Below are 14,586 nucleotides of genomic sequence, written 5' to 3' on the forward strand. Positions count from 1 at the left end.
AATAGTTATATCATATAGATACTTGAAGTATTGGTCACGCCAGACTTCATCAGCTTGGTAAGATAAAGGAGTAGATCCTCTTCCAGTGCCCTATTTCTTCCCAATATAAACAACACTGATCATTTTTTCCCTCTCTTGATTTCTTGGGTTTATGTTGTTTTGCCTTTAACTAGGTTATAGGTCTTTTAGAGTACAAAATCTCTTAGACCATCCATTTATCCAATGATTGAAAAAGTTTGAAGCAGGTTCTACTGTTCAGAATGAATATCTGCTTTACTCGATGAAACATCTAATATGCTTCACAATTCTCCAAGACCTTCTGCAGGTCAAGGGCAATTATTCCAGTATAATGTGAAACACATCAATATCATCTTAATAATGCTTCCGTTAAAACATCATGACCAGACTGACTGGTTGGCAGAAGTTGTTCAAGTATGGGATCTTTTATTGTATATATTTTTTGTTTATCCATGAGGAAATTACTCAAGGCTTCATACCAATTATAGAAATTATAATCATCAAATTTACTATATCTTGAAACTCAACAACAGAGAGATTTTATAGGGATGTAAAATAGTAACAGTTATTTACAGAATCTAACGAAATTTTATTTAGTATTTTCAATATTATGTCTTTAAAATTAATACATATTTATTGTTTTTAAAACATTAATTTATTAAAGTCTAGGATCCAAGTAACGAAACAAGTAAATGGTTAGGTGACCTTTATCCCATCCACATAATCCAACTCGGCAGGTAACAATTACCAATTGTATAAAATATGTAATTCCTAGATAATGGGATCCTAAACAACTATTGTTTAACTTGTCATGTTTGATCCCATTTATGTTATACTTAGGTGACCTTTATAACATAAGATTCTCGATCAAGTCATCCTTCTTGAAACAACTTATGGTATCGACATTCCACTAGTGGTAACGTGACCCATCGCCCACTAGCAAATCTGAAAACCACCTCATCATCATAAGACAAAATCCAAGTGGTTAGGTGACTCATCGCCCATTAGTACCGTACAAATGACAAGCGAGTGTTCTTCAAAAGGGACGACAATGACTTGCATTCTTAAGAAAATGTTATATATATATATTCCAAATATAATTATAAAAACACAGTCTCATGAATATTACATGCATCCAACAATTCATGTGTCTTTTGTAAACAATAATATCGCTTGTATAAGGTCCTTTAGGTTCAAATCAAACTTCATTTTATTAATTGATAATCGGGATCAATTTATAAACGAATATCTTATATTTAGAGTTTAGTCGTAGAGCGCTTTAAGAACTGGTTACAGTCTTTTAATAAAACTGTATTTCATACTTAATACTTGGAGTTTTGGATGGGTTCTAAAATTACAATTTTAAATCTCCTTTTAATAATCAAAACATATTGACTTAATGACTTTGTAGAATAAAAACTTATTTTATTTAATAAACTCATTTTATACATCTTATGATAAAAAGTCATATTTTGATAAAACCAAAATTAAGGTGATAATAATTATGGTTTAAATCTCATTTGGCATGCATAAAACATAATATCAACATATTGCGTTAAGTTTAAAAAACTAATATCATATATTAGGTTTCAACGTAAAAAATAATAACTACTATTATGATTTGACATTATAACGATATAAACCGATTTTTAGTCTTTTTAATAAAACAATTATTTACTATGAAAGACATGGAGTTTAAATTAAGTTTAAACACTTTTTAAACTATTTTAAATATTTTAAAGTTGGCTATTAAAAGTTTTACAATAAAAACTATTTTTAATAAAAACTCGATTTTTACCATTTTAAAAAGCTTTAATGAATAGTCGTTTCTAAACATCTTATGTTGTCTTCTAAATATTTATTTCTCAAACTCCAAGTGATATTATTTTATGATAAAATGTTATTTAACATGTAAGCTTTCTAGTGGGTAGAGAAAAGAACACGCCAAGCATCAAAATTGACATGAGAGAGATCATGCACAAGTAAAACGAATGCCTTGATGTTGGTGTTCATGTAGGGTTTAAGGTTTTTGGTGGATGGGTTGGTGTTATCATCACTAGCCATGAGAAACGATCAAGCAAAAAGCAAGCAAGAGAGAGAAGCCGAGAGGAAAGAAGTCGACAATAAGGAGGCCGACAGTAGGAGGAGACGAAAATTAGGGTTAGATGGTAAGGAGTTCAGAAACCAAATTTGGGTAAATATTTACCCAAGAATTGGAATGACTTCGTTTAATGCGCGCTTGGTCCCTAACTTATTTTTTTAATTCGGAAGGTCCCTACTATTTGTTTTTGTTACACGCTTGGTCCTTACTGTTTGTTTTTGTTACGCGTTTGGTCTCTGTCTTACCTAAAAAACTATTATTTAAGTAGAGAAAAATGGTGGGTAGGTAAAGTAAGGTAAAGGGGTGGGTTCGGGGTGTCTTTATTTAAATAAATTAAAAAATCAATGGCAAAATAGTCTTTTTGGATAAGCCAGAGACCAAGCGCATAACAAAAACAAATAGTATGGAACTTCCGAATTAAAAAAAGTTAGGGACCAAACGTGTAAATTACCCTAAATCATAGGGACCATTCATGTAATTTACTCTTGATTTTAATTCTTTAATTTTATGTTAATAGGGCAAATTGTGACGAATTGGAATACATTTTCTTAGTTTTACTAAAGTAGATAACCTTTTTATCAACAATAACAATCCCTTGATTTTTTCTATGCCCGGACATAAAAAAAATAGTTACATCTAAAAATGTTAGACATGAAATCCTTTTTTTATTGACTTTGTTGCAACATTGCATTTATATTTTAATGAATAATACAATGTTCGATATTTTATTTTTATATATTTGTTGAAAGGGAGAAACGTGAGGTGGGTCATTAAGAACCCATCAACCACAAATCCAATAGTCAAAAACCACAAAAGCCTAAAAAGACCATTGCCCAAAGCGTTGTTCTAACGCATATAATAATCATACCACCATCATGACATTATAAATAAGCATATGCCCTTTCTCTGTTAACAAAAAATCAAAACCTCATAAACAAACTTAACAAAGATACAAAAATGAGCGTTGAGTTATTAGATGGTGCCATCATTGTTGGCTTTGTGGAAGATGATGAAGCATTCAATGGTTCAATTCAAGATCGATTTGCTAACTTGGATACCAACCATGATGGTTTGCTCTCCTATTCAGAGATGCTAAAAGAGCTACAATGTCTAAGGATGATTGAAACCCATTTCGGGGTTGATGTGAAGACTGATCCAGAAGAGTTGTCTCATGTCTATGACTCTCTATTTGTGCAGTTTGATCGTGATTCAAATGGAACTGTAGACTTGGAGGAGTTCAAAGCTGAGACTAAAAGAATGATGCTTGATATGGCTAATGATCTTGGTTTTTTGCCTGTTCAGATGATTCTAGATGAAGATAGTTTCTTGAAAAAAGCTGTTGAGAGGGAGTTTACAAAGTTGCAATCAAATACACCGGCTTAGTTTTTGAGTTTTGGTTTGGCATCATATATATGGCCATACTTGTGGAAAAGGATGTGTATGTTTTTAATTTCAAGAATAAATGGCGGGAATATATGTCAAGAATTATATTTTCACATTGTAAAATTACATCAGGAGTTGCATACGTATTAAAAATAGAGTAACTTACATAAATGGTACATGCAACATGTGTGTTGTCAGATATGTGCCTTCGCGGTCAACTTTTAATATTATATGGTCCCTGACTTTGGATTTTGTTTCGGGAATGGTCACTCCGTCTCCTACCGTCTTATTTCATTGTTAAACCCTTAGCAAAATTAACTTTATACCCATCGTTTGGTCATTTTTCGTATTTGGTCCCTCCTTCATAGTCTCTAATGAACTGGATCTATTCTCTACTGATCATTCAAAGTTATTAATATTTTTTTGAAAGAGAAAATTATTAATGTTGTTGGATGTAAAAATGAAAATCTATTGTGTTGGATGTATTTGTTCTTTCACTAGAGATAAGAAATCAATTGTCGGCAAAATTGTCGGCAAAGCCAAAGTGCAATCATTTCATAATATTCTTTAAAAAACAATCCTCTAAAATTATTCGCAGTTTCTCTTAGCGCAATTCATCTAAGGAACAACCAAAAAGTAAAATCCCGAATAGTTTTAATATATATATATATATATATATATATATATATATAAAAGTAATGTGAGACGACCTAATTTTATTAAACCGTAAGACGTAATCCTAGCCACTTATTTAGTAGATAAAAAAAAACATTTTTAAAATGCAAAATAAGTGAAAATTTTTGAAAAAAAAAATTTACAATCATTATTTTCGGAATTTATATTTTCCAAAAAAAAATAAAAAAATACAAAAAATAAACAAAAAATAAATAAATAAACAATACATTTTTTTACATATTCTGCTATAATATTAGAATATTCTACTTATCTGACAAATCTAATACAATATTTCAACATTCTAAAAATCACATTAGAATATCTATAGTGTAATATATTCTATTAGAATATTTGACGTATTTTTCAAAAAAAATGGTAATTTTTTTTAGTTTTTCTTTTATTATAGGTAATTAAAGTTCCGAAAATAATAATTAAAAAAATAATTCTTAGATTTTTCCTTTTATTTTGCATTTTAAAATTATTTTTAGATTTGGTCTCACAAAATTAGCATGGTCTCAAATGATTCTGAACCTATATATATATATATATATATATATATATATATATATATATATATATATATATATATATATATATATATATATATATATGTTTATAACCAATTTTTGGAAATACGGTTATAAAATTAATTAAATTTTTATAATAAAAATTTATAATTATTAATTAGTTATTTGAAATAAGTCATTTTAAATAAATTATTAATTAAGAGATATATCAAAATTTTAAAGTTATTATAACTTCAAATTTAACATATAATTAGAAAATATAAATTTGAATTTTAAAATGAGTTGTCTGATATATCTATATGACACATGGCATAATATTAATGATGATTATATTATAGTGACACTTGGTAAAGTATATTAAAACTATTCATTTATTAGAATAGGGATATATATATATATATATATATATATATATATATATATATATATATATATATATATATATATATATATATGTGTGTGTGTGTGTGTGAGTGCGTGTGTGTGTGATCGGTTGAGAACTCACAGTTTCGGAAACCCGAGAACTAAAAGTGGAGCATGAGATCAAAACTAATTTATTAAGGACATGATCGTAATCTTACAAATCTAATTTAATTTTTAATTTTTTGTGTTATTGGAAGTATTAATAGAAATGTCTAAAAAATTATATAATAAATCAAAATTTCCGATTTTTTAAAAAATAGTACGTTTCAATTTTTTTTTTAAAATGCAGATTTTTTAATTTTTTATAGAAAACATGAATTTATGAAAAAAAATTGAAAAAAATATATATTTTTTTAAAAAAACTACAATTTTTTTTAAAAGCATTTATAAATCAATAAAATTAAAAAAAAAAACTGGAATATTAAAAAAATTCTATAATTTTTTAACAAAAAAAAATGCTACAAAATTGCAAAGCGTTTTCATTTCTTCATGTCAATATTTCCATATTTTCTTCAATTTATCATTTTTCACCTCTTCAATATTCACCACAATTTCTTCCAAATCAACAAGAAAAAAAATGATTGATGCAAAAACACTCACAAAAATACATATGTGATTTAGATGTGAACCACATTTAATTCATCTGTGATTTACATGTGAATCACATGTAATTTACATATGAATCAGATGTAATTCATATGTGATTTACATGTGATTATATATAATTCATATGTGAATTACATGTGATTTACATGTAAATCACATGTAATTCATATGTGAATTACATGCGATTCATATGTGAATTACATGTGAATCACATGTAATTCATATGTGAATTACATGTGACTTACATGTGAATCACATGTAATTCATATGTGAATTACATGTGATTCATATGTGACTTACATGTGAATTACATTAAATTTTATATGTGATTTACATGTGAATCACATGTAATTCATATGTGAATCACATGTAATTCATATGTGAATTACATGTGATTCATATGTGAATTACATGTGATTCACATATGAATCACATGTAATTTATATGTGATTTACTTGTGAATCAGATGTAATTCATATGGGAATTACATGTGATTTACATGTGAATCACATGTAATTCATATGTGAATTACATGTGATTTACATTCATATGAATTACATGTGATTTACATGTGAATCACATGTAATTCATGTGATTTACATGTGAATCACATGTAATTCATATGTGAATTACATGTGAATCATATGTGATTACAATGTTGAACTTTTTATAAATTTAGATAAGTAAAAAAGAAACAACCATAGTTGTCTAGATTTAAGTGTTTAACTCATTAAGCCTATTAAGTAAAAAAGAAAATTGCCCATGAGTTGTATTAAGAAAGAAAATAGAGATCGAAGATTCAAATCTACTTTCAAAATTATAAACCAATTTTAAATAAGATATTAGAAGCCAAGAGATTACAACATGACTCACTGTAATTTGACTTTTAGTAGAAAGTCGTCCACTACTACTCTCATCTAACAAAAATACCTTGTATAGTTAATTTGAAAGTTGAATGGAATATAATAAGTATCAAGTATCAAATAGTAGAATAAAAGACATTGTTTCCAAAACTTACTTGAAATGCCAATGTATTTCTACAGTAGGATCAGGTATGTCAACATTGTTTGTTGTTTGATTACTAGAACTCCAATTCTCTCTGAATGATTTCACACTTAAACCTGTAACTTTAACTATTTAAAAGGATCGTAAAAAATAGTCAATTAAATTATTATTCTAAATAGATAAAAGTATAAACAAAGAAGTCATTCATTATTCATATTTATGTTTACAAATACGAAACCAGATCGCCAAGATAGATTCCATTCCAATAAACATATCATTTTGTAGGAACAAGCAACTGGAAGGTGGCATACAATGGTATGGTTGCTGAAACATAAGTGTATTTACCAATGATTTGTTTAGAAATTTCCTATTGGATTTGTTTAGAAATTGGAATTGTTGAGAACCTTGATGAGGTAAGGTTCCACTTCCATAAGCTTCTTCTTCCATGGATATTGACGAAGGTACAGTAAAACAAAGAACATAATGACTTGGAATTAAGAAGGAGAACATGTAGAAGTGGAACCATTTATGGTTTCACAGTCGGGAAAAGGAATCAAAGCTGAAACAGTGAGTAACCTTAGTGCCTGTAAATCATCCCATAAATGATTTAAATTGATGGATTTACTAATTATTGCTATAATTGTACAGGATCTGGAAAAAAATAGTTCGAAAGTAAATAAAAAATGAAAACAAATTTGTTCAATAAAATATGAGAGAAGATGATTAACCAGTGTATAGAGGAGAGAAGGAATGTAATTCGTCCGGTATCTACCCAAAAATGCATCAGCAACGAGCCGGTGAGCAGAGGAGCGGGGTTGCGATGGTGGTTGAACATGCAATACTGCAAGTGTGTTTGGATATCACCACTCCACTATTTGATTATATCTATAGATCGGAGCCTCGCTAGCATCTACAGGAAACCTAAGACGAGATCGAGATCTCAGTCCGAGATGCTTACGGAATTCTGATGGAGTCACGTCGGAGAATCGAGTGACGCCATGGACCGCCGACGGATCAAGCTTCTGGTGACGCTTTGTGAGGCGGAGATTAGTTTTGAAGACGGTGAACCTATAATCATCTTCTGGTTTGGAATGTACAGGGGGAGTGGTGTCGATCAGAGGAGATGGAGGCGGTTGGACGCGAGGAAGACGATACGTACAATACATATATTTAGGGTAGTTTTCATCGAGATAGAGCGACATTTTTGTTTACTATAATACCCTTTCCCTTTTAAGTTAAGATAGCCCCACTCCTATAAGTTTTTTTTTACAAAATGCCACAAGTGATCTTGGTCATCTGTTTTTTTGATCTAACGTTTCACCTTTAGTTCTCGGGAAACTATGAGTTCTCAAATGATGATTCCTGTCTCTCTCTCTCTGTCTTTCTCTCTTTATATATATATATATATATATATATATATATATATATATATATATATATATATGTATGTATATATATATATATACATATATAAGTGAATTCTCGCTTTATTACCATACGGAACAAACTCTATGACAACCAAAACTGAGAAGTGGAAAAAATAAAAAACAACATCACAATACTCGGTATGTAACAAATAATGGAACACATAAGTTTAAGCACCTATCAAAGCGCTAAAAGCTTGAATTCTGTGGTTGAAAGGAGGGGTGTTGACATCACCAGTCGTGGAGCCTTTTGGGGGCCAGGGGAGGCCATGCCCCCAACCCCCATACAAATTGGTAATCAAGATTTTAGAAATCAAATACTAACAAACCATAGTCACCATGAAACTTTATCCTATCATAAAACATATTTTAGACTCTTTTAATTTAAAATTTGCAAAAAATACTAAAATCATAATCGGAATCTTATATAAAAGCCACAAAATTTTTAAGAAAACAAACATGAAAAGTTCAAAACCTAAGAAAAGAAGTCACACAAATCACTAGTGTTGGAAATCTCCGATCTAGGCCGCCTTAGAAGTAACGTCAAGCCGACATTCACCGTTGGAGACCGTTGTTGCCCGTCGTCTAAGAAGTCAGTTGGGCCACTATTGAACGCTGTCTCCAACTCACATGTCTCCAACACTCTCCTCTCATGTGCACAACTTTTTACAATCTCCCGACCTTAGCCCTTTCTCTAATCTATCGCCATGCTGTCTGTTAATTTATTTGAACCCTTTTTTGTTAGGCCAGACGAAGTGGGTTCAGCAATAGCCTCGGCGAACACCAGGCCGACCCCTCGGCATGACGAGCTCGGATTGACAGCTTGGGAGAAATGTGTCGAGTCTCTTTCTTCTTCCTCCCCTCTTTCTCCTTCCTTCTCCCTCACTCGACAGACTGCCCCTCCTCTTCTCACTCTCCTTTTTTTTTCCGAACTAAATCCCCCCATTTCCCTAATGTGGCGTTCAGCAGTCTCGGCACCACTCCAAGAAGCCTTATTGTGATTGTTTATAAAGTAAAACAAGTCTTATCACTTTTACCTATGATCTTAGTCTCTATATTATTTACTATTTACTGATAAAGTGATGTTCTATAAAAATTTAAAAGTAAATATAAACAATGATGTTCATGGAATGTCAATTGCTTAATAAGACAAATATAATAAGTTTTATATATATTTTTTTAATTGTTAAAAATAACTAAGATTTATAATATATTTGTGATCTAATTATTTTATTACTTTATATTGTGGCTTCAGTTTAGTAATCTTTCCGATTCGTTTCTCAAACCAATATGATCAAATTTACTACTTGGTAAGTTGTTTTATTAATAAAAATATTCACATCTTTTATTTTTTCTATACATATTTATTATTAACCACTATTGCTTTATAACTAGTTATTATACAAATGAGTTTTTCTATAACAGTTATGGAAAATCCGTTCCTTCGAATTTGGTTTGAAGTATTACTTCGGTTCCTATGGTTTTAGTGCATGTGTTCCGCCCCTGGGCATCACCATCATCGAGCTCCACCTCACTTTGCCGAGGGAGTTTTCCAAGCAACCAGAGTGAGAGACAACAAACAAGACGGGAGAAAGAATAAGAAAGGATGAGAAAAAGTATGTATGACAGAGGACAGAGACTCGACAACAACATTCTGAGTTAGGGTGTCGAGCTCAACATGTCGAGATGGAGGGTCGATGTTTTTCGATGTGACTCAACAAATACCGAACTCCTGTCGAAGTCACTCTCCACAGTCAGAGAACCATTTTTCATCCATTAACCCTCTAATTTACTTTGTGAGTACTTAATTGTGTAGATTGTAGGTTAGTAAATCCATTTTTCATTCATTTTGTTAGCATATTTGATGAATTAATCATATCTTTAGCCTTCATCAACTTTACTATTTAAATAAATGATTGTGTAGTTTGAGATTATTCAATTGTTCATCCATGTACTTGATGAGTTTCGAGCCTCATTAAATCAAACAAAGGCAGCAGAAATGATAAACAAATCTAATCTAAACTTGAAATTTTAAGGATCTACACTCATTAATCTATGCAACGTATTATAACTCTATATATAGAAAACATACCTTTGATTTCTTAGTTGGTTTCTTTTTTGTCGAGTCAGTGGATTGGACTAGAGAACCCAAAGGAGAGTTCCTCTTCTATGACCGCACCCAAGATGCAAACAAGAAATAGATCCAAGCAACCCTCGAACTTCAAGTTCAAACAGAATCAAAATCTCGATTATGTTCTTCGATTACGACGTGGGGATCAAACGGTCATGACGTTGGAACGAAGATTCGGGATTCTTTAGTTTGTTAAGGATTCCAAACTTTGGTAGCTTAGAGGTATATTTCTCAAGTGTCAAAACCAGATTTGGATACCTATATCTATAGGGAGGTGATTTGAAACCCTAGAGATAATTACTAAATATAATAATAATTATCTATGGTATCCAAATCATTCTAGAATATTCCATATTAAATTTATTTACTATTAATTAATTAAAAGACATTTCTCTCAAATAAATATCTTTTCAGATCTACTTCATTTTTGTTCTTGTGTAACCCAAAAGGACATTGATATTTATAGTAATATTACCAGGATTTGTTATGGATATGGGTGCTAATCTCTATCAGCTCCCACTTGCACTTAGACATCAACAATTGACCGGTCTAATACTTACTAAAAACAATAGTGAGTGGCAGTCCAATACAACTATTGTTCTTATAGCAACTTTGCTATAAACAACCCTAAGACTAATAACTTCAAATTCCTTTAATCATCATGATATCTTATTATGAACTGGAGACAAGGAACAAAAGGTCAATATCATGGTTTAAGATCATGTTTCCCGATAGTGAGTTGTGGTGACCTTTTAGACTGACTGACGAATCTATTCAACTCAGTCTCAGCTTGGCTAAGAATCTAATGTCAACACCAAATCAACGAGGGGCTCCAAGATATAAACTTTTTCATTTCTGGCAGAAGGATGAAATAAACTTTGACTACATAAGTTAGTACTATTCGTCATGTAATACCTAGTCAAACCTTGTATAGATGCCAATTACAAACAACGTTGGGGAAAAACCCTGATACAACATATTGTATAACAAAACCTCATGTATCTCCATTTTAAGAATATGAAAAATAGGCGTCTTATTTACTCATGACACGATCCATGGAGTAATCTTTATGTGTGGTTACTCCAATACTTAAAATCTCCATTTCCAAGTATTTATTAGTATTAGTCACATGGCTTTGTTATGTTCATCCCCGTGAACAATCCACCGATACTATGACAATCTTAATTCACTACTATCTTCTAAGAGTATGACTAATTGTGGAATGTTCAAATAATAATTTATTATAGAAGGGGTTCTAAACATGAAAAAATAGGAACACAAATATTATGAATAATCATAGTAACTTATTATTAATAATTACAAAATCCAATATGTTCCAAAGAGACCAAACTACAAATTGTGTTATCAAACCAATTCACTAGCAAATATAATGCCAATAAACCTAGTATGAGCATCATGCTTAATCTGTGACAATGGTTTGGTGAACGCATCTGCTGGATTGTCTTCATATGGAACCCAACTCATGCTAATGTCTCCATCTTCAAATAGCTTCCTAATAAGATGGAACTTTCTCTTAATATGCCTTGTGCACTTGTGATCTCAAGGTTCTTTAGTTAAGGAAACTGCACCCTCATTATAACAGAAGATCTCAACTGATTCGGCTATGCTTGGAACAACACCTAATCGTTGATGAATTTCTTTAGGCCACACTTCTTCTTTAGCTGCCTCATTCGCAATTTCTCTTAGTGTAATTCATGCAAGGAACAAGAAAAAAAATAAAACCCCAAATAGTTAAAAATAAATAAAGAAATACACAAATTAATTCTAGCCTTATTACCATACGAAACAAACTATAAAAACACGTAAGCTTAACCACCTATAAAAACACAATAATGGAAATAATGGAACACGTAAGCTTAACCACCTATAAAAACACTAAAAGCTTGAATTCTTAGCCTGAAAGGAGTGGTGTCGACATCACCGAGCTCCACCTCACTTTGCAAAGGGAGTTTGCCAAGCAACCAGAATGGGAGACTGCAAGCAAGATGGGAGAAAAGAAGAAGAAAGGAGAAGAAAGAATATTGGTGAGAGATGAGAGGGATTTGACAACAACATTCCAAGTTAGGGCGTAGTGCTCAAAATGTTGAGACAGAGGGCTGGTGTTTGTCGAGGTGACTTAACAAATACCGAACTCCTGTTGAAGTCACTCCGCATAGACATAGAACCATTTTTCATCCATTTCCCCTCTAATTTACTATGTTTACTATGTGAGTATGTGATTGTGTAGTTTGTAGATTATTAAAGCCACTTTTCATTCATTTTGTTAGCATATTTGATGAATTAATCATATCTTTAGCCTTCACCCACTTTACTATTTGAGTATGTGATTGTGTAGTTTGGAAATTATTCAATTGTGCATCCATGTATTTACACTTTCGTTTTGAATTCAAGGAAAAGGGTACATGACCTTTTTTTTGGGTAATTTATCCTCTCTTGTTTGGTGGTCGTCGAAGAAGTGATGTGGTTTCAATAGATAAGATGGCAGAGGGACAAAATACGAAAAATGGCCAAATGAGGGCATAAACATCATTTTACTAAGGTTTTATCGATGGTCTATTGACATAAAAGTTTTTAAGTTTGGTAGAAATGTTCGGATTACCCTTTTGCTTTTGCGTAATTCTAGTTCATTAAATTTGACAGTTTGTAACTTTTTTGTTTCGATTATGTCGTTTTGCGTATTTATGGTTCATTAAAGCCCTACGTTTGTCAGATATGTTCAGTTTTACTCTTTTCTGGTTCAGTAAACTCTTTAATTTGACAAATATGTTCGATTTTACCAGGTAAACCTACAAAAAGAGTAGAATTGAAAAAAAAAAGTTGCAAGCCTCCGACTTTAATGAACCATAAACTTACAAAATAAAACCGAACATTTTTATCAAATGTAAAGTTTTTTATGTAATAAAAGGCATTTAACATTGGAATAAGACATTAGGAGATGAAGGGACAACTTGTGTAACAAAATTTAAACTTAAGTACGGTATTGTTGAAAAATAATTGTACTCGAAGTGAAAGTACAAAGTTGTAACAACCATAGACGATTTGTGTAATTTAGTTGTAAATGTATTATTATAATAGTGATCTTGTGTTTAATAATATTAATATCAAATTTTAGTAAAAGTCAGACTCCTTTTGTTATAAATATAATAACTCAATTGGTACGCTAAATAATATATATTAGGACCTAGGGGCTGTTTTTCCTAAGTCTTGTATGGCCACCAGAATTGTTAGCAGAAGGTTTAGTTTTACAAACTTTGACCCCTAATTATCTAATTATTAAAAAATTAGCAGTTTGGTATAATCTGAATGATTACACAAATCGTTAGCAGAAGGTTCAGTTTCTAAATGAAAACATGGTTTTTGGTTAGGCTTTTTAAATGGCTGTGTTGAATGATAAAAGTAATTATTTTGATTCTCTAAACTATTTCTGTAGAAGGAAATGTTCTTGTTTGATAAATTATCTAAACCAACTTACTCAATAATTATAAAAAATATAAAACATTATACAAGCTATATTATGTAACAAAATTGTTTTCTAGACAAAAAAAATACAATCATTCTTTAATATACTAATATCTACAAATAAGAAGTGTAATGGTTTAAACATGTTTTGGATAACTCGACGGATTTGCATTAATCGTAAAAAAGGTTAAATAATATAGACATAATTAATTAAAAAATCTAATAATAACGGATAAATTTTGTAACACTGTAAATTTTCAAATAAGTTTTTTTCATTTTTAAAATCACATAGACTCAACATCACATTTCCCCAAAACCACAAAATGTATAAGTTGTCAAAACACAAGTCAAATGTTTGATAAAATCCCAGAATCCTCAAAATCATGATCTCTAACTGGTGTGTACAATCAAGCCGACGCCTTCCCGCGATCCTGAGAAGTACCTGAAACACATATCACACAACACTGTAAGCACGAAGCTTAGTGAGTTCCTCAAAATACCACACACATCTCATTAGCCTCTCATGGCTATATCTCAATAAAGACCCTCCGATCAAAGTGTCTCAGTGGAGACCCTCCAGTCCCACAACTCGGGTTGAACCATCCGGTCCTAACTTAATAAAGCTCTGGATAAAACACAACATAAATCACAAAGACATAATGCATTGTCACACCCCCAAACCAGAACGGCGGAAATGTTCGGGGGCGGACGACGTCATGTACAGTATCACAACAATGCATAATAGTAAAACAAGCAACAACATCATCCATTGCATTAATAATATAATTTTTATACAAGTGTGTTATGTAGTTT

The 14,586-nt window shown here is 31.1% G+C and overlaps 1 protein-coding gene across 1 annotated transcript; it reads left to right on the forward strand.

Annotated features, from left to right (window-relative positions):
* The first annotated feature begins 3,076 nt into the window (after positions 1-3,076).
* On the forward strand, positions 3,077-3,502 carry LOC145127413 (uncharacterized). The gene has a single exon (XM_079062614.1). It carries the CDS (start codon positions 3,077-3,079, stop codon positions 3,500-3,502), a length of 426 nt encoding a protein of 141 aa, XP_078918740.1.
* The last annotated feature ends 11,084 nt before the right edge of the window (positions 3,503-14,586 follow it).

Source organism: Lactuca virosa, chromosome 7 (assembly GCF_052849685.1).
Source record: "Lactuca virosa cultivar CGN04683 chromosome 7, Lactuca_virosa_CGN04683_v6, whole genome shotgun sequence".
Lineage (NCBI taxonomy): Eukaryota > Viridiplantae > Streptophyta > Magnoliopsida > Asterales > Asteraceae > Lactuca > Lactuca virosa.

Bases quoted from the DNA above. Each gene is read 5' to 3' on its own strand.
- LOC145127413 (XM_079062614.1), top strand. From the start codon at position 3,077: ATGAGCGTTGAGTTATTAGATGGTGCCATCATTGTTGGCTTTGTGGAA.